General features: G+C 44.7%; 2 protein-coding genes across 2 annotated transcripts in view; both read right to left on the bottom strand.

Annotated features, from left to right (window-relative positions):
- The window catches only part of LOC135815327 (protein broad-minded-like), an 85,130-nt gene that overhangs the window by 21,201 nt on the left and 37,716 nt on the right, over positions 1 to 26,213 (bottom strand). The window lies entirely within an intron of this gene.
- Positions 2,983 to 25,423, bottom strand: LOC135813676 (deleted in malignant brain tumors 1 protein-like). Its single transcript, XM_065326719.1, has 6 exons — positions 25,262 to 25,423; positions 12,060 to 12,198; positions 10,493 to 10,659; positions 5,710 to 5,851; positions 3,832 to 3,998; positions 2,983 to 3,128 (listed from the first exon to the last, which is right to left on the bottom strand). Exons 1-6 carry the CDS (start codon positions 25,302 to 25,304, stop codon positions 2,983 to 2,985), a joined length of 804 nt encoding a protein of 267 aa, XP_065182791.1. The 5' UTR covers positions 25,305 to 25,423.

The raw sequence follows: 26,213 nt of genomic DNA, 5'->3' as shown, positions 1-26,213 counted from the left end.
AGGAATCACTAATACTCTATCAAATTTTGGACTTCACGGACGATTGCAAGTATTAGGAAAGCAGAGGGCCATGGCGATAGGGCGCGTTCCGATTTCCTCTGCCGCGTCTGTCTCATCTGGCGATGTCCACTCTGTGTATAAAAATCATGGTTCGCGTCAGACTCGTCTGGAGACCGACTTTTCCGCATCCGCAAAACCGCCACAATCTCCAAAGGATCAAGGTACAGCTACAGCTTCTGAATTGGTGGGAAGTGAATAGATCGAACCTACCGCAAAGGGGTCGAAGACGGATATCCCTATCAACTTCATCCTTGATTCCCTCGTGCCTGCTACAAATTCCCAGTCAACTGGGGATTGGAGCGTAGCTGGAAAACATCCTTCCGTTTCCAAAGACAGCCTGAACCTGGCACTCCTGTTTCGCAATCATGGTCCTAGATCATCCCACTATGCCTGCCTGCTTCTACCGTATTCACGCTGTTGAGGAATGGAATCTACCTGCTAAAATATGCTAACACTGAGTGCTAATGAACTTGGCTTGCGAGATAGATTAAGGGCACGGCATGGATCCATTTAACGCTTGCATTCATATATATTCTCCTGTCATTACGCCATGGCAGCTTGAATTTCGATGCCAGTTTATTTAATTTTCCCATGAGTAATTTCCCCTTATCACGCCTTCACATTGCACGTGGAAATAACGAAACCCAAATTCATTCACCTTTACATAAGTCAAAGGATTACAAGTAAACCGAGGACACTAACCCGAGTTGACGACAGACGACATGACCATCATTTATGCTCCAGGAATCATCACAAACTGTCCCCCAGAAGCCGTTATGTCGAACTTCAACGCGGCCTTCCATCTCACTTGGTCCACCCACAAGGCGAACGCTGCTGTTATCTGAGAAAAGGTAGACGAGTAGGGGAAATAGATAGGCTTGCATAATTCACCCTGAATTCTCTTTTCCTTGGCTGCAAAATCACAGTAAGCCAATTAGCAACTAAGGTAGACTCACATATAATTGAAATAGAGAACAACAATTAATGGGAAAGGACCAAGGAACTACAGGTTACGCTAAAATGTCCACTAACATCACCAGTCACTAAGTAATCAGCTCATGCGATTGCACGATACTGACATTGAACGTCAGTACCGTCGGCCAGTGTCGTGGAACGTTATCACATGAGCTATATGTTTAGTAACAAGTGATGGTGGAGGACATTTTTTATTATAATTTGTTATACCCAGATCATATTAACCCCCACTAATTCCTGCGATCTATAACTGGTGAATATATATCTCCATATTCACCACTTTAACTTGGGGTATATACTTTGCTATATTACCCACTTAGAGGTTGTAACTTTTCAACTTTCAAGGGACTTGGAAATTTTCTCTCCAATTGAAAAAGAAAAAAATTGAAGAGAAGAAGGAAGTCTCAGCAGGAATCGAACCTGCAACCATAAGATTCCCAAGCACCTATCTTGACCACCCAGCCACCAGGGTGTTGATGCAGATGTTGGTTGAAAGATAGGTCTTAGGTCTGGAACACGCAATGCTACCTACACACAGTAGTATACTACTAGAATAGTATACTGGGATACTAAAATAGCTATTTCGGACCAATATTTCAGGCCAAAAACGAAGCTAGGTATAAATAGAATAAACACCTCTGTCTTTTGTTCATGGTAATAAAAACACTGTCCTTAAAAACCTCGGCTACGCCTCGGCTTTTATAGCAGTGTTCATATTCCCATACACAACACGACATCGGTGTTTGTTCTATACATATAATAGGCTTTCCTAAAGACATAGTCGAAATTGAAAGGAGTTCCATTATAATGGGAGGCTGTAGGGTTGACACAGCAAACAGTGGATGGCTAATGAACAACCTAGCTAGAAAAATACATAATATCCGCTGCATGTTCCAGAATGGCATTACAGTCTAACTTTATAGTTCCTTTGTCCTTTTTTCTTTTCAACAAATTTATCCTTGGCTCTCCATCCAAATCCATTCTACCAAATAAAAGCTACAATTCTAAAGGTTCCGTGGTATTTCTTATTGCTACCCTCCTATAACCCCAGGACATTTCCACCACTAAAATCATGCAGTCTGAGGATTGGAGGATAGCCACGAAACTCAGGGTTTCCGCTCAGTTCCAGCATTTCCATTCCAAAAAGTGTGACGCTTCAATGCATTGCCATGTACATGTTCATGTGGATCTGTCAGAATGGTTCGTTACTACAGCTTACCGCATTCAACACCGGCATCTTCGGAATGTCCGCAATTGTGCATGCCCACTCGATTGCCTGGACATCCGAACAAGTCACTTTCTTCTCCAGTACACTTTAAATTGTCCAGCAATATCGGGCCTCGACCACCTGCGTAGACCCGGATAGCGCTGGTTGCCTTTGCATACCTTTTCAGATGAACGACGATTCCAAACAAAGCCAGTCTTGGAATTCACGCCGAAAGAGTTACAAGAGGTGCTACATTCATAGCATTCATAGCGATGCACTATGTCGCGGTCTAGAGAGACGGATAATGAAACCTTACTTACATGTACACAGGTGTATGATTGTGCTGACAGAGTGAATGATTGTAAGCGATCTAGAAGCGAATAACACTATGGAAGCGGCTTCAGTTTGACTCTCTTTTCCACACTTTTGCGGTGGGAGTAGCTTTGGTTCATCCTTTTCAGAGGAGCTTTCCTGGAGCGATCAGGTTCGCCCGTCGACCTTCGGCATCAACACTGGTGCTATACCGAAATATCTATTCGTGAACTTACATCACAACTATATCTATTCGCATAAAAATACTTCGGGTGTCAGTAAAACGGGACCAGCCGGTGCACAAGGAAAGCTTGGCCATGTAGCCAATGAAAAAAAAAGGATCTACCTAAGCATGTGTTCACCAAGGAATATTTAGGGTAGATTGGTGAATGATAATGTATTTTTGTGTTGAAGCCGATTCTATTAACTTACCCGAGTTGGCGGCAAACGACGTTTGCGTCTTGGATGTCCCATTCATCGTCGCATACAGTTCCCCACGTTCCGTTGCTCAAGCGAACCTCCACACGACCTATAAGGAGATTGAATCCACTGGCAAGACGAACATTCGGATCGGCTGGAACACCCAAAAAAGGAACGTTTGCAACCCCAATTTATAAATAACGTAGAAGTATGTACTTGAATTGATTGTATGTGAGCTTGCAGAATATTTGTAATAGACCACACACCAGTACTTAAAAGCAGGAAACACCAGAAGCAAACGGCTAGGTCATTGTTGTGACGATGCGTTCCATGCACATGGCAAAGCTAAGGCATCCTCAGACTTCTCTTCCCACTTTCATTGAGAATTATCTATCATTCTACCTTCTTTCTCCTTATGTTCCCACAGACCCTGCTCCCTGTAACACAATAACGCAATCGCTGCCTTGTCATCGAACAATTGTGCTCGTTTGGATTTGGGAATTCAAATAAAGTATACAAACAAACAAACAAGAAGCAGTAGTTGTCTTAAGTTCGCTTTAATAGTTAAGTAAGCCAATCAGCGAATAAGGTCGACTTGCGATCATATCTATGAAATAGGGACCGAAATATAGAATCTGTAATTCTAAAACTGCCGCGGAAATACTTATCGCTACCCTCCTAATACCACGGGACATTTCCGCCTAGTACCATCATGTAGCCTGAGCATTGACGGATAGCCATGAAGCGCAGGGTTTCAGCACAATTCAGCCTAGTTACATTGCTGCATTTTGTGACGTTTCAATGCAACGCCATATGCATGTACAAGTAGATAGGAATGGTTTTTTACTACAGCTTACCGCATTCGACACCAGCATCTTCCGAATGTACGCAATTGTGCATGCCCACTCGACTGCCTTGACATCGGAACAAGTCACTTTCTTCTCCAGTACATTCTAAATTGTCCAGCAATATAGGGCCCAGACCACCTCCGTAGCTCTGGATGGCGCCGATGGCCTTTGCATACCTATTTAGATGAACGCCAATACAACACAAAAACGGGTCTTGAAATTCACGCCGAAAGAGTAACAACAGATGGTGCATTCATAGAATTCATAGTGCTGCACTTCGTCGCGGAGGATACTGAAGTAGAGAGAAAACTTAGTTACATGTACACAGATGCATAATTGTGCTAGCGGAGTGATTGATTGTAAGCTATCTAGTAGCGTTTAGTACTCCCGAATCGGCCTCAATTTGTCTCTGTTTTTGGCCCAATGCAGAACATGTCAATGACAAGTTTGGAATCTAAGAAAGCTTTTCGATCCTTGGTAACTACTTCAAGTATACGCTTTTAGCTTCTTCGTTCTTACTGCATAATTGTCCACCTAGTAGTACGCATATTGTGGGCACATCGCAATGCACATTGTAGGTGTGGAGGACTTTTCCATAATGTATCACGCTGACCATAGCCGATGTATTGCAATACTCTTTTGATCGACACTTTATTGATATGAGTAGTTTTGAATCATCGTTTCCAGAGGGAGATTCCAGGAGCGATCAGGTGCATCCGCCTCAAAGACTACATGCTATGCTTCGGGATCAATTTGCGGAATCTGATTCATAAGATATGCTTCGGAAGAATGGCACACTGAGTTAAACAGAAGCCAGACCCATGTTGATGATCAACCTGATCGTCCAGATTTTGATTCTGATCTTGATTGTTCCACGATTCAAACCAATCCGTCGATATGCTATGTCACGCGGTAGACGGCGCAGTGCCAGTTTCCGGACGCACATGTTTGTTGCACATCTTCAGAGCTTTGCTGCTAGTGAAATTCGAGTCGCCCAGGGAAGGAAATGTTTGTTGTTTGGAGTGACAAGGGTTGTCAGTGCCCATTCCTTCTCAGCGGTGGAGGGGACCACGCGGCAGTGTATGGCGGGCTGGTATCTGTAGCAACGCCTGGTGTTGGAGCTTGAGGAGGCGCTTTCTGTCATCGCGCAGGAAATTGGCCATGTTGCATTGGGGTGAAGTGACAATATTCTACTTTGTTTATTTCCAGAAAAGGTAGAACACTTTATCCAAGACATGCTCTGGGTGTAGTGGAGATAGTTCACTGTCCTGTAGTGCATGGTTCAGGAAAATATGCGCCGTAAATGTTTCCACCTGTGGCCCTTGAAATTGAACTATTTAAGCGATGCAATTTCATGATGTTTGGAGATAATGGCCGTTGCTTTCCTGGATGTATCCTTGGTTCTATATGGTGGCTGATGTGAAGACTACTCATGTGAGGTAATGTCGACGTAGTAGTGCTTTGTTCTTAGATCCATTGTGTCCGCTGTACCAGCGCTCGTTTTTTGATCCAAAATTCAGTCGTATTTTGGACCCATTTCGAGGTGGTCCTCAGTTCCAAGGTTTCCGTAAGTTGTACAGCGACCCCTTTCGCTTGCTTGTTGTAGACCCCAAAGGAAACCAACTTGAAAATTTGATGGAAATTGGAGGGACAGAAGAACCAAGCTTTTCTGGTCTCCTCAGGTATGCCATATTCAGTGTATCACTTCCATACGCCGGATTCACGTTCAAATCTTTTACTGCTTTGTGCGTATTTATATTGAGTTTGAATATTTTTTTAGTTTCCAGTGATCTTTCTGAAGGGAAAACGTTCAACGAATAATTATACGAATCAGTCATAAAGCACGTAAGCTTTTTAATAATACTTGTAATAATGCCAATAACTTACCCGAGTTGGCGGCAAACGACATTTGCGTCTTTGATGTCCCAGGAATCGTCGCATACGGTTCCCCAAGTGCCGTTGCTCGAGCGAACTTCCACACGGCCTCTACGGGGATTGGATCCACCCGCAAGACGAACATTTAGAGCAGCTGGAATACACAAAAACAAAGTTTATGACTCAAATTAAATTACGTTGAAGTGGGTAATTGAATTGATGGAATTGATGTATGTACTTGAATTGGTCGTGTGTGAGCTTTACGAATATTTTGTAATCGACATGTAGATGTAATTCTTTGCTGGGGTTGAATTAAATTTTAAGTCGCACCACAAAGTGTAAGTGAATGACCAATTTTTTCGGTAAAAAAGTTCGATTTCGTTACACAAATGCCTTGATATCATGGTATTATAAGCCAGACCCGTTTCTTCGACGGAAGGAATTTTACAAGTCGAGGAGAATGACATATTCGTTGCTGGGAAATTTATTGAGAGTCTTCCTTGAAGAAGAAAGCAGTCAACGGTATCGCCCTGTTTCTCAAATAAACTCTTGTTCACGCGCTCTGTGATCATTGTAAACTCTGCTCCATGATTCGTTAGGCATAACGAGTATTAAAATTAATTGTGGTAGCGACCTCGGCGATCAATTTTATGAGAAATTTGCACCCACACTTGGACTCGCGATTTTCCCGCTTACATATTCTGGCATTATACTGTAACAAGCAAACCTCTCCCACACGCGAAGGATCTGTTTGTATTCGTTAGCTAGGGTGACAACAAGGCCTAGTGAAAATGAAACAAGAAATGATATTCACCAAAACTGGATGAGAATCAGACGACCAGGCAGAGAATAATAGGCGCGCAAACCGACCGCCGTCTATCCACTTCTGCTCCATAATTATGTTCAGTGTGGTGCCCAGTTCTTATCAGAGAGGGAAACAGTGATTACCTGCACACCGTGGCGTTTCCTTCTTAATCCATGTAATTAGCACTGTTACAGCGTACACAATGCCTTGGGTCAAGGAAGTTGGGCTTTTGTACGAAAAAGGCCCCGCAAGGCTGTTGCGCGAAATTAATTAGTACAGCTTCTCGAACTAGACAACAGCACGGTGAGTGTGAATAGACAATGGTGTATGCAGGACGGAGAGTCTGTTTGAAAAGAATACTCGCCAAGCACCAGATTTGAGTTGAAACCGTGATTAGTCGAATTGAAGGAACCAAATTAGCGTACATCGAACTGTTGGCAGCATAACAGAATTTCGTTTCCTTATACCAATCAAGCGGGAATGCAAAGCACTCAACCATGACTAGATATTCCCTGGTGGCATCACACATCACAAATGACGGTGTCAAGCATCTGTTTCAGGAGATCGTTTTTTCACACCATCAAGAATAATGAGCATGCCTTGCTGCGAGTGATTGGCCTTGGACTATCATCTTCTATTGGTATACAGCTTTGCCGTCAGGCGTCATCTGCAACTCCACGCAAAAAAGACGCTTGATATGCACTGATTCTCTTAGACTAATTTCCTCTGTTCAGGCATTCCTGTACGGTTAGTGCCATATGGAGTCGTCGTCCCTGTGTATTTTCGGCGCACCTTAGCGACACACCTGCTACGACGTTATCGAAATCATCATCTCCTTACACCTGGTACACCTGTAATTACGAGTACAACATGTTTATGTTTCGAATCCAACAAGATGTTGGTACGATGGAGGTCGGGACATTTTCTGGAGCTCCTGCGCATGCCTCGTTTATGTTTAGGGTCCACAGGGACCGGCCCTTGGACCATGTATTTTGATCAAGGAGCTGCCTAGATCGGGTGTTAAGCCCTCCGAACTCAGCCAATTGGACCTAAATGGGAAGGCCGACTGGTACACTTTCACGTTCATCTCGCAAGGAGTGCGCGATCGCCTCTTGACGTCTGAGGAGAAATTCCTATTTGCTGGTAAGAGTGTTAAATTTATAACGGGAGGCAAGTCAATTACTACTTTCCGGAGAGGTTCTTCGGCAGAAGGTCCAGGTCTTCGTCTGTGGATATACACACCACTTCGAGTACATCCATCCAGGATCTCTTCGTACGCGGTGTGGTTCGTAGGATGCGCCTGGATCTCGCCCTGGAGCTTCGTCTGCTCCCTACACGAACCCGTGTGGGACAAGATCGCCCTGCCTCCCCAGGTGATGCCCCCTGAAACGTCCTACCGGATGCAGTCGGAGTACTGTCGTCTCTCAGGAGCTTCAAAGCTGCATTGAACCGCACACTCCCTGATCCCCCATTATGTTAGTAGCAAGCTCAGGAGCTTCAAAGCTGCATTCAACCGCACAATCCCTGATCCCCCATTATGTTAGTAGCAAGAGGAGGGCGTTATGTATTCTTGATTATACCACCCTTTTATACAAACTCTCATTCAACTTCAACAGAGATTTCAAGTTTATATTTTCAATATAAACCTGAATATAAACCTGAAATCACAATATAAACCTGAATATAAACTTGAATATAAACGCCTTTTTTAGGGCCACAACACTGTCAGCAGCAGGATTAGGCAGCAGAATCGGATGTAGAGCGCTTTCTCTTTAGCTTTTTGCGAGCTTGCTTAGCACGGTCAGCATGAATGTTGAACACAATAGATGTGTTCTGAAATGTAGAAGCAGCAGCATTCAGATAGGGAGCCAAAGCAGATGAACTCACAGTAGAAGTACTATTCTGAACAGGGCTAGCCTGGACAGAAGTGGCTATGGATGAAGGTTGCAGTGGAAAATTCTCTTTGCAAGTGGCAGGCGGAACAGCTTTCACAGAGCCAAGATCAACAGCAACAGAGCAAGAATCTTTTGTGGTGGGGCGATCATAAGCAGATAAGGATTGAACATTACGATGGCCTGACACACTGCAAATTCGCCTATCATCAATGCCACTGCGCTTCATGTTGGTAATGCAAGTGGCACGTACACAATGATTAGTATAAGCCATGGAAAGATCAGCGAGCTCAGACAATCTCTTCATCATTCCTGCTAACAGATTGTGCGACAGCGGTGAGCGTGTGTACCAACATGACATATCAGCAGGAAGCTTACCAGGTTTCACAGCGCGCTGAAACAAGCGATCTTGGTCAGGGTGAAGCTTGTCAAGGTAACGCTTGATTGCTGTCAGCTGCGTTTGATCATTGATTACTCCTGCTGACGACCAGTCCGATCCTGTCAAGCCCCCTTGGTGATTCTTGGACATAAACGATGTTCCAAGCCTGAGCACGTCTTGTCCGTCGATAGATTCAAACACGAGGTCGCGTTTCGTTAGCTTTGACTGCATTTCACCACCTCTGAGGCAGAAGTGGAGAGTTAGCTGGTACCAAACGTAGAACGCCAGCTTGATCGCGTCGGTTGTTTCGACGACATCCTCGAAATATGTGCGCAGCTTTCCGAGATCGTCTTCAGACAGTGGTTCTTTGTGCTTTACAGCTGGTTCGTTGCCTGCGCGCTTGCGTGCCTTTAGTACACCATCCAATAGTTTGTTGGTCCTTGCAAAGGCTTCATCGCTGAATATGTTGATTTCTCGCATAGAAGACAGATGACGCTGTATAGCACTTCTTGCTGCCAGAAGACTGTTCTTTGAGAAAGGAGTTCCATGGCGCGTCTTCGCATCGACGTAGAAAGAGCCAACTAGGTCTGAAAGCTCCGGAATAGGGATTGAGGAGAAGTTCGTAGTCGAAGCTTTTTGATCTTTGCAGTAATCAGTGAAGAGCCGTACCCAATACTGGGTGGCTGAGTGTGTACTCTTTGGAACAGCGTCAGAGATGAGTTTTTGCTGGTCCTCCTTCGTTGACGCTCCGAAAACTCTTTTCTTGGGTGGATCTTCAGACTGATCTGGATCAATAGTGAAATCAATGTTACCACAACTGCCAAAATGGAGGAAGTGGCAGATATGGGGTGCCCAAGTTGCTTATAACTTCAAAAAGCGTGCCCAAATTTGCGCGCCTAAATTCACCATGGAAACAAGCAGTTGACCGTGTTCTCCAACGTCGTCACCTAAAGAATGTCACGAAAGTTCTCACTTTTTGGAGGAAGCTCTGCACTGGCTTAGTGACTAGATAAAGCGATACTGTTGACTCATGCATAACCGCTGTACAGTGCTAGTAGCCTAGTCTACTGTCTTCCACAAGTAATGAAGAATGGCTATCTCTTCGGTAGAAGACAAGGGTAATGATTAATGGCTGATACTGCTCACAAAAAAGTCGGTAGAGTTGAATGGAGGTTTGTATAAAGGCTGGTATAAATATACTACAACCTACTCTTAGGTTTATACGTGGAATATAAACTATCACACAAACCTCGGCTTCGCCTCGGTTTGTGTTCAGTTTATATTCCACGTATAAACCTAAGGTTAGTTTGTATTATATACTTACGTACTCTTTAGCAGTTAGTCTTAAGCCTTGAGAGAGCCGTATTTTTTAATTTTGTTTTGTTTTTAAAAAGGACCATATAATTTGACGGCACCAAGTAGCAACCCAGCAATGAGACATATTGAATGGCAGCAGTGGGTATTTGACGGGATACAGAACTGTCATTCGCTGGATTTGCTAGTGTTGATAGCGCTTCGCTCTTTCTGGAGATATCAACCATACACTGTTCTTTTTCATTATTATTGTCTCCGCGGTATTACTTATCAGTACACTCCTATAACCCAAGGATTTTTCCACCAAATCAGTCCATTTACATTGCTAATTTTTGTAACGTTTCAATGCAATGCCATATACATGTACAAGTGGATCTATGAGAATAATTTGTTACTACAGCTTACCGCATTCAACACCGGCATCTTCCGAATGAGCGCAATTGTGCACGCCCACTCGATTACCTTGACATCGGAACAAGTCTTTTTCTTCCCCAGTACATTCTAATTGGTCCAGTAATATAGGGCCTCGACCACCTCCGTAGCGCTGGATAGAGCTGGTTGCCTTTGCATACCTATTCAGATGAACGACGATTCGACACAAAACGGGTCTTGGAATTCACGTGTAGAGAGAATAACAACAGATGTTGCATTCTCAGTAGTCATAGCGCTAAACTCAGCCGCGGTATGGATTGAAGTAGAATGAAATTATATTTACATGTGCACATGTGGATGCTTGTGCCTACGGAGTAAATGGTTATAAGCGATCTAGGAGCGTTAAACATTCCTGAAGCGGCCTCAATTTCAGTCTGTTTTCGGTCCAATGCAGAACATAATTATCAATGATAAGTTTTGGATCACAAAAAGCTCATCGATCCTCGGTAACCATAACCTTCCCGAGTATGTGTTCAAACTGCATAATTTTCCACCTAGTAGTACGCATATTTCGCTCACATCGCAATGCACAGTGTAGGTGCGGAGGACTTTTCCCTAATGTATCACTCTGATCAAAGCCGATGTATTGCAATACTCTTTTGATTGACACTTTAGTAGTGTGAGTAGCTGTGACAAATCGTTTTCAGAGGGAGATTCCTGGAGCGATCAGGTGCACCAGCCTCAAAGACAGCATGCGAAATAATGCATAACGCCCGTCGCCCTTCGGCATCAATAGTGGTGCTCTCTGAAAGTATCCATCCGTGAACTTACATTAGAATAATAATAACCATTCGCATAAACAAATTACCTGGGGTCTCAGCCAGTGCACCATTAAAGGTGGTTGACTTGGAAATGGAGTCCAGGAAAAAATGATCTGGCGATTTCTAAATCTAGACAGACTAGCAGACTAGACGATACGCGCCTAAGTGCATCTCTTCCACATGCCTGGCTCAGGCTGCGTTTACACGATACCTAAACGGAACGATACCTAAACGGAACGAAATGGAAACGCACTTCAAAGTGTCTTGAAACGTTTTCAAAACGTTTTCATAACGTTTTCCTTCTCGTGTAAACGGTGAAAACAGTAAAAACGATTGGAAACGGAGCGCGGTCATGGAAACCATTCCGCGCGGGACTATATTTCGCGGGAAATACCTGACCTTTGCGACCACCAGCACGTAGCAACTCCAACTAACGTGTTACTTCCTGCTCTTGCGCCAAGCCAGCACGTGCTAACTTCAGCTTGATCGCCAGTTTTTCGTTTTCGTGTGAACGGTTCAAAACGATTTGCCGTTCTCGTGTAAACGGTTTGAAAACGATTCGAGGCCAGCCCGTTTTCGTTCTGTTTCGTTTCGTTTCATCGCCGTGTAAACGCGGCCTCAATCTGAAATCTTTTATTGCATTGCCTCTCCACCATCATTCCAATAGGACGCTAAAAGGATCAGTATTTCCTGTGCATTACCATCGTACTTGGAGTTGATAGGCGAACAATGGGGGCGCGACATCTGGTGATTTGGTTGAGACTATGCCATTAACTTACCCGAGTTGGCGGCAAACGACATTTGCTTCTCGGATGTCCCAGTAATCGTCGCACACGGTTCCCCATGTGCCGTTGCTCAAGCGAACCTCCACACGACCTCTGAGGGGATTGGATCCACCCGCAAGACGAACATTCACAGCTGAAACACACACAAAAGCAAACAATGTTTCCAACTCCAATTTATAAATTGCGTTGAAGTATGTCTGTGAATAGATTGTATTTGAGCTCGGAAAATATTTGTAATAGACATGTGCGTGGAGTGTTGCTGCTTGTGTTTAATTTCATTTATAACGAGGTCTGTCTCATCGTCCAGGGATGATCAATCATTACATTTCCCGCCAAGGGCCTTATTAGAGTTTAAAGCTCACTAAGTCGTAATTTTACTACTCTGTGATGACGCGTCGAAGGCCTTGGAGTAGTTTAAGGTAGCAGTCTACCCAGAATGGTACCTGCCGTAGGCTGTCCAGTATATCTCCAGAACGCATCTTTAGAATTGCTTCACATTTTCAACATAGCATCATCATTTTACTAGGCCGATGTCAGAAAACAAATACTGGGAATAAATAAAAAAGGGAGATAAGAGAAGGTTGTGAGAAAATGCGTTGCGCAAAACACGGACCATGAAGTTTATGCAGCATAACCTTAGTTTTTGCAACAGAAAGCATTCCAAACTTACTCTCTCAAGACCTCATGCATATGGCAATCCAATGAACCTTTCAAATCAAGAGAAGATAGAGCTACTGAGCAGCTAACAACAATCAAAATGTTACCACCCGGACGGTCATAAAAAACACAGATCGCTTCTTCTCAGCAGAAAGTCAATACGGTTTGCAAGAAATTCAGATACTGTAGGTTCATTGGATAGGTAGAAAAACGTAGATGCGAAAAAAACGTAACATTCAACACAATAGCATGAACCGTTCTTGACTTATGCTGCATCAAGTGAGCTCCGGACATCTAAAAAAGAGACAACATGTAGTAGTCAAAAGCACATCCCAAATTCTCCTGCTCCACAAGCACAACCTTCTTTCTCCATAGCAGCGTCAACAAATCACTTCTTCTTGGCCCTGCGCCTTTTTCTGGCTTTCTTCTCCTCCTCAGTGCTCTTTCTGATGCAATGGTACTGTTTCTTGCTCTCCAATTTTCCCAGAGCTGCTGAGGTGTACGCTGCGGGCTGCGCTGAAGCTGGGATATTGATCACAAACAGCTGTCCTGGTGGCTGGTAAACCATGTGTCAAATTCTTCCTGGCTGATCTTCTGTTTCTCAAGCTTTGACGACCGGTGAGAACAGGCAGGGCACGAATGCGACACCATCTCGACATCTATAATTTTGCCCATATCTAAGGCAATCACGCTTTGCATACCATACAGTGAGCTGTATCCGCACCGCATGCTGACAACGATGTCCTTTACATCCGTCCTGTATAGCGTCTTCTGCCGCTTTGGTCAGCTTTAGTCATTGCTGCCTCGAAAAGTGCATCACAGGGTCCAAAATACGACTTGCGAACCATGGGAGGATGCAGATCCAGAATGCCACACATCTTGATCAGTGCTTCAAAACTGCTGCCTATCACGCGCATGGCCAGTGCGCTGCGCTGGTCGATGTTGTACTTGAAGGAGAATTTTACGCAGTCATTCAATAATGGCCAAAGTGAGTTCTGATGTGAATGAGAAATGTTGACAAACTAATGAGCACACTGGTGCCATGCCGATTATGTCAACTTCCTTCAATTCAAGCTTGCTTTTTTTCATGAAGAACACATACACCGTACGTTTCCATGGCTTCTTGCAAAGCGCTCCAGCTGACAATTCGGCTGCCATTTGAACCAGGTGTACTACCGTCGTCATCATCCTCTTCCGATTCAGAGCTGTTTGAAGGCACGCCAGCAACACAGTCCTCACTTTCCCAGTCCAGCTGCAACCTCACTACCAAACGCCTCATTTGATTCTGCAAAGACATTCAGGGGATCACTTTCTACTGCATTTTCAAATTTTTCGTCTGTTCAAATGTTCAACTTTTGAATCTGATTTCCTTTGAATACTCGCTTAGCGCGGCGGGTCCTCGCTCCCGTTCCCCATACCCTCAACAAACAGCGACACAAGGTAGAGTCCACCTTAGACAGTTAGGTAACGAAGAATTGACAGTACAAACATGCAGTACATCGTCAAAAATGCGATATCGATAGTTGTTGACTGAAAATATATTTCGCAACGACAATTAATTTTATTGTCGCGGGCATATGACACGTACATACGGTACGAGCAGATCCACTTCGTTTTGCCGCTTCAGACCGCGTACTGCAGGAGTCGGGGAAACTATGACAACAGTTTAAGGCAAAACCAAACAAATTTCCCACAGTACTTTGTCCGTGACTCGCAGAATTATGTCTAAAATTATTGGAATGTAAATTTTGAAATGCTATTTTGGTATTCACAGCGCACTTCAATGCATAGTATCTTGCAACAGGCTGGCCCAATGAGCGTGAAACTTCACAGGCATCTATTTCAAACTGTTGGCTTTCATTTGAGCCACTGTTGAATGCAATAGGACGAACTTCGCATTTTTCGGATTTACAAACAAGTGCTTACAACTTCCTGTACTCATTATATCACGGTGCAGAAAATAAAATGTACGCTGTACGTCTAAAAGCTACGCATTTCAAAAGTGTTCCTCGCGAAAGTGTCAGGAGTGCTTCTCCTCACTGCTGCATTATGTTTTAGTCATTTCTTCACCTTCACACTGTGTTTGACCTGTTCTGCTGAATGAATTTTATTAGACACGTACAGCGTGAGGTTATCGATCTATGATTTTGCTATAGCTGTATAACTACCTCCACCAGCAACTACATTGCACTTCCTGATCATCACCTCATCGACTGTTGACAAGTATATTGCAAGACTGCCTCTGAACAAATCCCCCGGAGCTGATAGGATCACCAATGAGATTCTCAGGAAACTGAGCTACTCAATTGCCCGCCCACTCTCCATTCTTTTTAACCTTTCCCTCTCTACCGGCACATTCCCGTCACGATGGAAGTCAGCCACTGTCGTTCCAGTGTACAAAAATAAAGGCGACAAGAACAACCCGTGTAATTGCCGACCAATCTCCCTCCAGTCCTGCGTCTCCAAACTGCTAGAGAGAATAGTGTACGACCGCTTGTACGACCATATCTCCCCTCTTCTTCACCCCGCACAATCTGGCTTCCGTTGTAAGGACAACACATCCCTGCAATTGTCCCGCATAATCCAAGACCTCTGCTCCCTAAAAGACCAGCGGCAGGTCTCCTGCATCTGTTTCTTCGACCGCTCCAAGGCATTCGACACCGTGTGGCACAAGGGCCTGATCGCCAAACTTCGTGCCCATGGTGTCTCCGGCTCCCTACTCGCCTGGATAAGTAGCTACCTCTTGGACCGAAATCAGTGCGTCACAGTAAATGGAACCTTATCTGACCCCGAGTCTGTGACATCCGGAGTGCCCCAGGCCTCCATTTTAGGTCCCCTGCTCTTCTCACATACATTAATGACCTCCCCTATTTAATTCCCAATATTTCTTTGTTTGCAGATGATACGACTGTCCTTGCTTCCTCCCCATCTCAGGCCACCCTGTACCCCAAAGTTCAGACATGTATCAACGACGTTGTTCACTGGATGAGCACTTGGTACCTTAAGCCAAATGTGACCAAAACCGAGCTCCTCCTTTTTCCCCCTCCTACAGATCCAGTGCCCATCTTCCACTTTCCCCATGATCCCGGTCACCCTATCTTTGTAGCGCCCCACCATAAACACCTTGGCATTGTCATAGATTCCGCCCTCTCCTGGTGTCACCATGCTGATCATGTGTCGTCCAAAGTATGCCGATCTGTCGGCATAATGTCAAGTCACTTGTCCCATTTGCCCCAAAATTGCCGGACTAATTTTTATAAATCATACATTCTTTCCCTCTTCACGTACGGCTTCCCTGCCTGGTCCACCATTAACAAAACCCACATAGGTAAATTAGAAGTTCTCCATCGCCGTATACTGCGCATCATATTTCGTACTGATCGTTATATCTCAAATCTAGACTTGTATGCTGCATCCACTACTACTCTTCAACATTACCTTGATGCTTCCAAGTGCACCCTGGCACATTCATTTTTTCTTGACCAGCACCCTGCTCATTTAAAGTCCCTTAATTGGTTCATTTCAGGTGGCACCACCCGAAACTGCGTTTCTTCTCCCCCTAGCTAGGTCTACTCTATTCGTAAATTCTCCTTTCTTTTCCTCCTTCTCCGCGTGGCTCCAACTGCCTCCCAGTGTTAGACAAGCTCCAGATATGCCCAAATTCCGTACCCTCGTCAGACAGCACTTCAGTATCTCCCAGTAAACAAAGTCACAGTCCCCACTTCCGCTGCATAGCTCGCTGAGCATCCCATTGCTTTGTAAGTTGCTAATCCCTTCCCACTTTGTGTACGTGCTCTTCATTTTCTTTTTTCTCTTCTTCCGGTGTTGGTCTCACCCTCTCCTCAATTCAATTGGCTGTCTTGACATGCCACGAGGTGCAGAAATAAATAAATAAATAAATAAAATAAATTGCTTTATTTTGACATTTTTCCATTATTCCCTGTACTTACCCAGGATGAGACGAGAACGAAAACGTTCGGTTGCCAAATTGGCTTACTTGACTTTGTGGATTGCGTCTGTGCTGACACCTTTTCTTTCGAAATTGGATACGCGTCCAATTTTTTCCTTAAATTTCAGAAGTATTTGGGCTTTTTCTTAATCCGGTACGCATCATTTCGGGTCGTGAAGTTTTGGGAGATGAGGGGACTGCCAAAGGGACGTGATGTACCGAAAAGTAAAACGGATAGCTTACAGTACGTTTTTTATATAATAGACTCTGAAATCCTTGAGAACGTACTCAAGGCCACTGTTGAGAAAATGTCATGCAAGTTGCGTCACGAAAATCTGCGCGCGAAATTCGAGAACCAGGTGTGACTCGTGGCATTTCGCCGTTTCGTTCAGAGTGTCCTTCGAGCTCCTCGTGGCTGGAGGAATTTTTTAATATTATATATATTTGAGGATTTCCCAAAGACGTAGTCTAAATTGAAGGGAGTTCCATTATAATGGGAGGCTGTAGGGTTGAGATAGCAGACAGTGGAGGGCTAATGATTCGTAATGAACAGCCTAGCAAGAGAAATACAATTATGCTGAATGTTCCAGAATGGTCCTTTACTCAATGATACCTATAGCCTCGGGGTATGCCTTGAAATACGAAATGTACCGAAACAGAAACACAAAATTAATAAGAATAAGCGCAACGCTCAAAGAAGGAGGACAGAGGCATGTCAGTGAGGAGTGGCATTGTGTTTGGTGTCAGAGAAGTGCGTGCAAATGTGACTAAGAAACAGGGACTGCGAGGCTGTGGCTCTCAGGTCTGCGGGCAAGGCATTCCAGACAGTAGCGGTGCGGAAGAGAAATGAACCCCCGGCGTGTTTCCCAACCCGTGGCAGAGTGAATGCGAGTTGGCGGCGGCGACTACGCGTGGGGCAGTATCCCGCTGCTTCAAAAAGTTCTGGTTGGGTGGTGACCAAATGGAAGATTTCCATAAGGCTGGCGATCTTCCTGCGCCAGGATAGACTTGGCCACCCCAGCTGTTTAAACAATGATGACTTGGGCTCGTCTGATGGGCAAGGGCATCTCTCAAGCCGCATGACTGTGCGAGCTACTCTGGCTTGCAGCCGTTCAAGGGTGAGCCGCTGTGCAGCAGAGAGGGAGGACTCCCATACTGGGGTGCGTATTCTGCTGTGGGGCGGACATACGTAAGGTTCAGCTTCCTGACGATGTCTCCTGTTAAACGGTCAGCCATATGGCACAGAAGACCGCAGCGCTGTCTAAACTTGCTTATTGTCTGTTCAATATGCTCCTGGAAGCTAAGTGTTTCACTCAACAACACTCCCAGGTGACGGTGACTGGTTGACGGCTGGATACCGCGGATGGTCTCTGCAGCTCCTTCCTCAGCGAATGAGATAGCAACGGTTTTCGATGGGTTGCAGGTTCCGCCTACTCGGTCGGCCCAGGCAAATGTGTCCTGCAGGGCAGTCTCCATTGGGCTGGTACCTTTGGTTCGTGCTTGGCCGACGGCGGTGTCATCCGCGAACAGGTAAACATCAGCGTGCTGGTTGCGTTTCGAGGCACTGGGTAGGCTGTTGATATGTACCAGGAAAAGCAATGGCCTGAGGTGGGAACCCTGGGGTACTCCAGACTTGACGGGACGTGGGGAGGACAGATGGTGTTGGACGCGGACGCTGAATGTACGCGTTTCGAGGTAGTTCTTAAACCAACTCGTAGCCGGAGCATCGCAGATAGTCCCGAGTTGCTGGAGAAGCACGTCATGTGGCACTTTATCGAAGGCCTTCGCAAAATCGAGAAATGCAGCATCGTAAGGGATGCGTTTATCCATGGTCGAGGCGATCTTAGTAGTGAGCTGTATCAGCTGGTCAACTGTGGAGCGATCACGGACAAAGCCGAACTGTTCCGGGACAATGATGTTGTTGACCTCGAGATAGTGACCGAATCATTTTGTTGCTGACTGCTCTCATGATTTGTGGCCCTATTTTGCTTTTTCTCGAGTGTCTTTTCGTTCGTGGCAACTTGTTCTCTCGACATGCCACATATAACAAAGCGCGAACGGGTCATGATAGAATCTACATGGTGGTGTCTGTTTTACAATTTTTGCGAAGACGAGGAGAACAATGGCTGGGCATCGAATTGGTCCCAAGTATTCCATTCGTCATGCTGCTGTTGCGTGTGGCGTCAGCATTTCCACCATGAACAGATGCACCAGGGATGCTGACGGCGAAAATCAGCGTGCTGCGTTGGTCTTGTCTGTGTCCAGTGATGGAGATGACGAGAGTGACAATCCCCAATGTGAGACTCGTGCCATAAAACCATTCAACCCTGACGGATTTGCTTTGGGCTGTATGTAAAGAAGTAATTTACGGAGTCTATGCTGCGAAGGAGCACCCAACACTGGACAAAGTTCCTGCTCGCTGCATAGAAAGCATCGACGATTTTCCAGATATGAGCAAAACTAGCTCTTGGAAAATGTTGCGTTCCCTGGGATTCCAGTGTGGCAAGACCAGAGGTATCACACACATGATGATGGAACGGCACGCGATTGTGTCATGGCGGCATCGCTACCTGTGTCAGTGAGACATACATGTACCTGGATGAGACGTGGGTCAATGCGCGTTACACAGTTACTAGGAGGTGGTCCGACAGTGGTGACAGGAGTGTATAGGCAAGCAACCAAATGAAGCACCATCAGGTGAAGGCAAGTGCTTTATTGTTCTGCATACTGGTGGACGGGACGGATTCTTGAAAAACTGCGCCGATGTGTTCGTGACTGAAGACCGACGAGGCCGACGCCAACGATGATATACGTCGTCGGCTGTCCTAGCACATCTGTTCACTGTGTAATACTGTCGTCACAAGTGCAACACAAAATACGGAATTATTGGGGCCGTTTCGACGCTCGCTGGTCTTCTACTATTCGCAGATGTTGAACCAGACACAACTGTGACCTATTTGCATTGTGTGCTTGTGTGTGTGTGTGTGTGTGCCTGTGTGCTTGTAAAACCGCTCATGTATTGCTTCCTTTTAGTCTCTTTATGGGTGCTGTGCGAATTGCCCTTGTGATATGTTGTGGTGTTTGAATGTTTTCTGCATTTTTTCAGGGATCGAGGGAAGTTTCCTACATGCATGCTGGAATGTTTTGATTTATTGAGCTAATTGCAATACAGCATTTGAATTATTCAGTACAGTTTGCCACAGTAAGTCGTGAAAAGCCACGACTTACTGGTTTCCTACAAAGGTTAGGAGAACTGCAGACAGCAGTGCACATCTGCACAGTCATGTACATGTACATGCATGCGCTGTACCGAAACAGAAGAGAAAAAAAGAATCAAGATGAACTGTACTGGATTTGAACTCTGGCGGACACCATGCACGTGATGAGCTTTCCTTGCTAAAACTTTCGTTTTAAATTAAAATCAAAACCCACTGAAAACCATTTAAAACCGGATTTTCAGCCAAAACCCGGCCGAATATCTAACTTTTACAATTAATATTATTCCGATTCCCAAACTTAATTTTCTTCGATCCAAGACCCACACAAACGCAGGTGTGAAGAAAAAAATTCAAATTTGGAATGAGAACAAACTAAAAAATCAAAATCGACAAATGTCTTTTTTTTAAAAACGCACTGTAAGCTTCGCTAGCTACTTGTACGTGGTGAAAGTCCATTTTTTCTTCAGACTTTTCCCGTTGGTCTCTTTCCCTCAAACCACTTAACATCTTATGACTTGGGGCTCCCCGCGTGCTAGTTTGTACGTGAAGTGTGTGGGTTACAGTGAGGGCTGCGTCCCACCCGCCTGTGTGGATTAACAGGAAGTTTGCGTTACAAAGTCTGAACAAAATGTTGAACGGTCTCTGCTGGGATGACGACTACACCATAACTCAGTGGTTAGAGCTTCGCTAGCTACAAGCGAGGGTGCCTGGTTCGAGTCCTGGTGGTGACAGTCAATTTTTTCTTCAGACTTTTCCCGTTTGTGTCTTTCTCTCAAACTAGTGAAGATAGATTAAAAGTGGGCATTGACTTATTTTGCCCAATTTCTCTTTTCGGTACACGGCAATTTGCTACCCTTGATGATATTTCAAAGAGTGATAAATGTTACAAAAAGATAATGGCAAACCCCCACAACTAGGCTCTCTGCTTGGAACGCTGGGGCGAGAAAGATTTTGCAAAATAAGGCAAGGGGAGCACTTGCGTGTGAGGATACATAGTATTATTATGCTTGGCCGCAAGGCCTAGCGGGTTTGTGCTCGGACATTTGGGTGTTTGGTGGCAGGTGTACGCATATGCGTTAATTTTATATACAAGCTACACCGCTTTCTCTCACGGAAGGAATTTTTCAACAGGAGGAGGAATTATTCGTTGCTGGGAAATTTATTTTTTTGTTATTATTATTTTTTTAATTTCGCCCAGTCGGCTACTATCATTTCGTCTTGGGGGCTAGACAAGGGGAAGTAGCCATGTAGGGGCGTTAGCCCGCCTTTCGGCACCGGGAGTTGCAGCTCGCTCGACTTGACTCTACTGAGTGCAGAGGACCCACACCTTGATCTGGTGAGCTGCGTCGCGGGGCTTTTGCAGTGAGATGTGCGACTGCGAATATTTAGAGTCTTCCTCAAGTCGAAAACACTCGACACTATACCTCCGTTCGGAACTCTTCTTCAAACAATCCGTGAGCATGGTAAACTCTGCTCCGTTATTCGTTAGGCATAATAAATATTAAAATTAATGGAGGTGGCGACCTGGACGATCAATTTTATAACAAAGTTGCAACCACACTTGGACTCGCTATTTTCCCGCTTAGATATTCTGACATTATACTGTAACAAGCGAACCCTCTCCCACACGCAATGTGACGTGATCTGTGCGAGTTAGTTGCCTAGGGTGACAACAAGGACTAGTGAAAAAAAGAAAACCAAAATACTCACCAAAAGAGGGTGTGAACCAGCCAACGAGGCATAGAAAATTTTACGCGCAAACCGACCACAGGGAACTTGAGCTTTTGTACGCCAAAGGCCTGCATTGCTGTGAATAATTAACCAGTACAGCTACTCGAACTAGACAACAGCACGTTGAGTGTGAATAGACAAAGGTGGCAGGGGGATGAAAGTATGGTTGAAAATAGTACTCGCCATACACCAGATGTTAAGTGAAGCCGAGATCAGTGTAATTGAAGGAACCGTACAAGCGTACATCGAACTGCGTTCAGCATACCACAATTTCGTATCCTCAAACCAATTAGGCGACATTTCAAAGCCCTCAGCCATGACTAGATAGCTTTGATGGCATCACACATGACAATTGATGGTGTCAAGCATCTGTTTCGGGGGTTTGGTGTTTCACAACATCAAGAATAATCAGCATGCTTTACTGCGAGCATTTGGCCTTTGGCTATCATTTCCTGCTGGTCTACAGCTTTGCCGCACCCTGCTACTCCAAGCAAAATAGAGGCTTGATATGCACTTATTCTGTTCGTTGCCGGGGCCTGAAAACTAATTCCCTCTGCTCAAGCATCCCCGTAGTGTAAATGCCGAATGGAAACTTCGGTACTGTGCACTTTCAGCACACCTTCCAGATTTTGATTCTGATCTTGATTGTGGATCAACTCGATCACATCCGTCGATTTGCTATGTCACGCGGGGTCGGCGCACGGCCAGTTTCAGGACGCAAAAATATCGTGCTTCGATCGCACTAATCGCGATTTGTTCAATATTTTTTTGCACTTCTGCAGAGCTTTGCTGCTAGTGAAATTCGAGTCTTTCAGGGACGAAAATGGTTGTTGTTTGGAGTGACAAGGGTTGTCAGCTCAAATTTCTTGTCAGACTTGCTAGAGGTGACCACGCTTCAGTGTTCGGCGTGCTGTTGTTTGGAGCGGTGCCTGGTGTTGGAGCTTGAGGAGGCGCTTTCCGTCGTCGGGTAGGAAATTGGCAATGTTGCAATGTGGTCAAGTGAAAATATTCAAATTTGTTTATTTCCAGAAAACGTGGAACACGTTTTACGAGACATGTCCCGGGTGGTAGTGAAGACAGTCCACTCACTGTCCTGCAGCGCATGGTTCAGAAAAATAGACGCCGTAAATGGTTTCAGCTGTGGTCCTTGAAATTTGGCTATTTTAGCGATGCAATTTAGTGATATTTGGAGATGATGGCCATTGCTTTCCTTGATGTAGCCATGGCTCTATGTGGTGGTGGTGGTGTGAAGACTACTCAGGTGAGGCAGTGAAGGTGGTTTGTTCTCAGCTCAATCCTGTACGCTGTACCAGCGCTCGTGTTTGCACCCAGTATTCAGTCGTATTTTGGGACCATTTCGAGGTGGTCCCCAGTTCCAAGGTGTCCGTAAGTTATGCAACGAGCCCTCCTGCATGGTTGTTGTAGACCCCAAAGGAAACCTACTTGCAAAACTGGAGCGAAATCGGAGAGATGACCTGACCCAGCTTTTCTGGTTTTCTCAGACGTGCTCTCTTAGGTTTAGAGATGCATCCAGCCTCCCATGTGCAATGGTCCCCCAATACTGAGCCAATTTAGCTTATATCGGAAGACATTAATGTAGAATTTTTTACCTAGTTGTATGACAAAGTATCATAATGTTTCCAAAACAGTAAGTTTTGGCTATGGTGTGGGGTTGTGCATGCCAAAATTTGTAGTAATATAGCTATTCATACCGAAATCTTTGAAATTTTAAGTCCCCATATGGGAACAATGAAAAGTTGAGAACACGGCTACCAAAATATAACCAATCTTGGAAGGTTTGTAGAAACCTCCGATTTTCATATCTACCGCCTGAAGAGACATCGTGGTACCTTACCAGGATGCATTGGCGTCGTTTCCACGTAATCTAGGCCAAATATAATCACCATGGAGATCACCATGGCAACCTGCTGTGTTTGAAATAAATTGTAAGGATACCAATACACTGAACATGTGGTAACTTCGGGAACAAAAATTGACAGTTTTCCCAGTCATTCATCATTTCTAACCCAAAAGGATGTGCATAAATTTGTCACAAATACCACTCTCACTGCAGGGCCAGAAGAATAAAACAATCAGAGAAATGAAAACCCGGCGAGAATGGAGGGATTCGAACTGACACAATCCGTTATTCAAATTCGATTTGATTCATAGTTGTCAAAGTCGATTATCGCAGACCTCAGGAGTGGCCGGGGAGCCTTAGCCTGAAGTACATCAAAGGACTCCAACTGAGCAGACGTGATCCTAAGGGATCAGACTGGAATGGCATACTCAATTGCCGGATGAACGTAAGTGTTATACAGGAGAGCAGCAATGTGTGATGATGGTAAATGTAAGCCCATGAAGCATAACAGATTAACACGTTGCTGGAACTTCCTGAAGGTGGTTTGGAAGTGGTCGTAGAACTTGAAACCATCACTGAGCTCTACACCGAGATGCTTAGCTGGGAGCCCAGATCAGATTAAAACCTTGTCCATGGGCATAGAGAAAGGTTCAGGAATGTTGTAATTTAACGAGACGAAGGTTTTTCAGGATGTTTCTCTCAGCAGCTTCAAAGCTGACGTGGTACTTTATACCCTCCCATCCCTCTGATGTTAGTGGCAGAGTAAGCGGTTATTTACTCTTGTTAGCAGTTAGTCCTCAGTTTTAGGAGTGTCTTTCTAGTCGGGATACAAACTGTCATTCGCTGGCATTGCTAGTTTTGATAACGCTTCGCGCTTCATTGAGATATCTATCATTCTCTATCCTTTCTCGTTATTTTCTCCCGAACTATCCTTCACTGTAACATAACGACATATTCCGTGCCTTGTCATTGAGCATATCTGCTCCTTTGAATTTCTGGATTCAAAGAGAGTATGCTATCAAACAAGAAGCAGCCGAAGCCTTACGTTCGCCTTACTAATCCAGTAAGTAAGTCAAAGACGAAGGTCGACGTACAGCTATGGCTATGAAATAGAGACTAAACCAATACATTCTTAATAATTCAGTTCTGACGATGGGTGACTGGCGCGAAACGTCAATAGTGTTTCCACATCACTAATGAAAAGAATTTTTATCCAGCGCATGCACCAAGAGTGAATAGCAACTTAATAGAGCCAGTTGACAAACCCCCTTTAATTTAAAACAAATACAGCGCTGAAATTGGTGAGGCTTTTTTTATCGCTACCCTCCTATTGCCCATGCGATTTGCACCAGTATCGTCATGCAGTCTGATGATTAACAGAGGGTTATACAGCTCCGAGTTTCAACTCAATTCAGACCAGTTTAGGCATATAGCTGAATGTGTTGGAGTTTCAATGCAATACCATAAATTATACATGTACAAATATATAGGGGGAAGTAGTCCCGTCCACCGGAAAGAGGGCTCAACAGTGCTGGGATGCACTGGAGCTAGTACACAATGGAAGCGGTCCTCACCAAGAAAACAAAATCTGTTGCTACTCCGAATTTCTTGAGAAAAAATCATCAGGCATCTTATCTGTTAGAAATATCTGTTACATGTTGCCTGATTATTGACAACTCAAGAAACTCGAAGTAGCAACAGGTTACGTTTTCTTGGTGAGGACCGATTCCATTGCGTACAAGTATAATTATTATGAGAATGGTTTGTTACTACAGCTTACCGCATTCGACACCGGCATCTTCCGAATGTGCGCAATTGTGCATGCCCGCTCGATTGCCTTGACATCCGAACAAGTCTCTTTCTTGCCCAGTACATTCTAAATCGTCCAGCAATATAGGGCCTCGACCACCTCCATAGCGCGGGATAGCGCTGGTTGCCCTTGCATGCCTATTCAGATGAAAGTCGATACAACACAAAACGGGTCTTGGAATTCACGCAGAACGAGTAACAATAGGTGCTGAATTCATAGCCCTCATAGTGCTAAACCTAGCCTTGGTATACATTGAACCAGAGTAAAAGTTAGTTTCTTGTGCACAGGTGCATGATTTTGCTAACGGAGTGAATGATTGTAAGCGATCTAGGAGCGTTTAGCATTCCCTAAGCGCCCTCAATTTCAATCTGTTTTCGGTCCAATGCTGAACATGTCAATGACAAGTCTTGAAATCGAATACAGCTCCTCGTTCCTTAGTGACTTTGCCGTTCAAGCTTATTAGTATTTTACTGCATAATTATTGTCCGCCGAGTGTTTTGCATGGTATTTCGGTAAGATGGCAATGCACATTATGTATCATGGTGACCAAGGCAAAGTATTGCACTACTTGTTTGGGGTGTGAGAGTTGTTCGGTCGGGTGCAACCGCCTCCAAGACTACATGCCATGCTTCAGGATCAATTTTCGGAATCTGATTCATAAGGTATTCTTCAGAAGAGCAGCACACTGAGTTAACTAGCCGCTTTCCCTGATTATTAGTAGGTCTGTGTTTGCCAGTAAAAAAATAAAAAAAAATAAAAAAATAGCGACCAGACACACGTCATACCGTACGTGTAGGTTTCTTTTGGCATAATAAATAAGATATCATGTCCGTCGCCCTTCGGCGTCAATTCTCGTGCTCTCGGGAAGTATCCATTTGTGAACTTACATTAGAACAATATCCATTCGCACAAACATTATTAT

Source organism: Sycon ciliatum, chromosome 4 (genome assembly GCF_964019385.1).
Source record: "Sycon ciliatum chromosome 4, ocSycCili1.1, whole genome shotgun sequence".
NCBI classification, from domain to species: domain Eukaryota; kingdom Metazoa; phylum Porifera; class Calcarea; order Leucosolenida; family Sycettidae; genus Sycon; species Sycon ciliatum.
This window is presented reverse-complemented; position numbering and strand designations above follow the sequence as displayed.

What these genes read in the sequence shown, in the direction of transcription:
- LOC135813676 (XM_065326719.1), bottom strand. Translation starts at nt 25,304, where the DNA reads ATGCACAATTGCGCACATTCGGAAGATGCCGGTGTCGAATGCG. An exon ending in AGATGCCGGTGTCGAATGCG is followed by an intron (nt 12,199 to 25,261) that starts GTAAGCTGTAGT and finishes TGTGTGTTTCAG; the next exon opens with CTGTGAATGTTCGTCTTGCG. An exon ending in AGATGCTGGTGTCGAATGCG is followed by an intron (nt 3,129 to 3,831) that starts GTAAGCTGTAGT and finishes TGGGTGTTCCAG; the next exon opens with CCGATCCGAATGTTCGTCTT.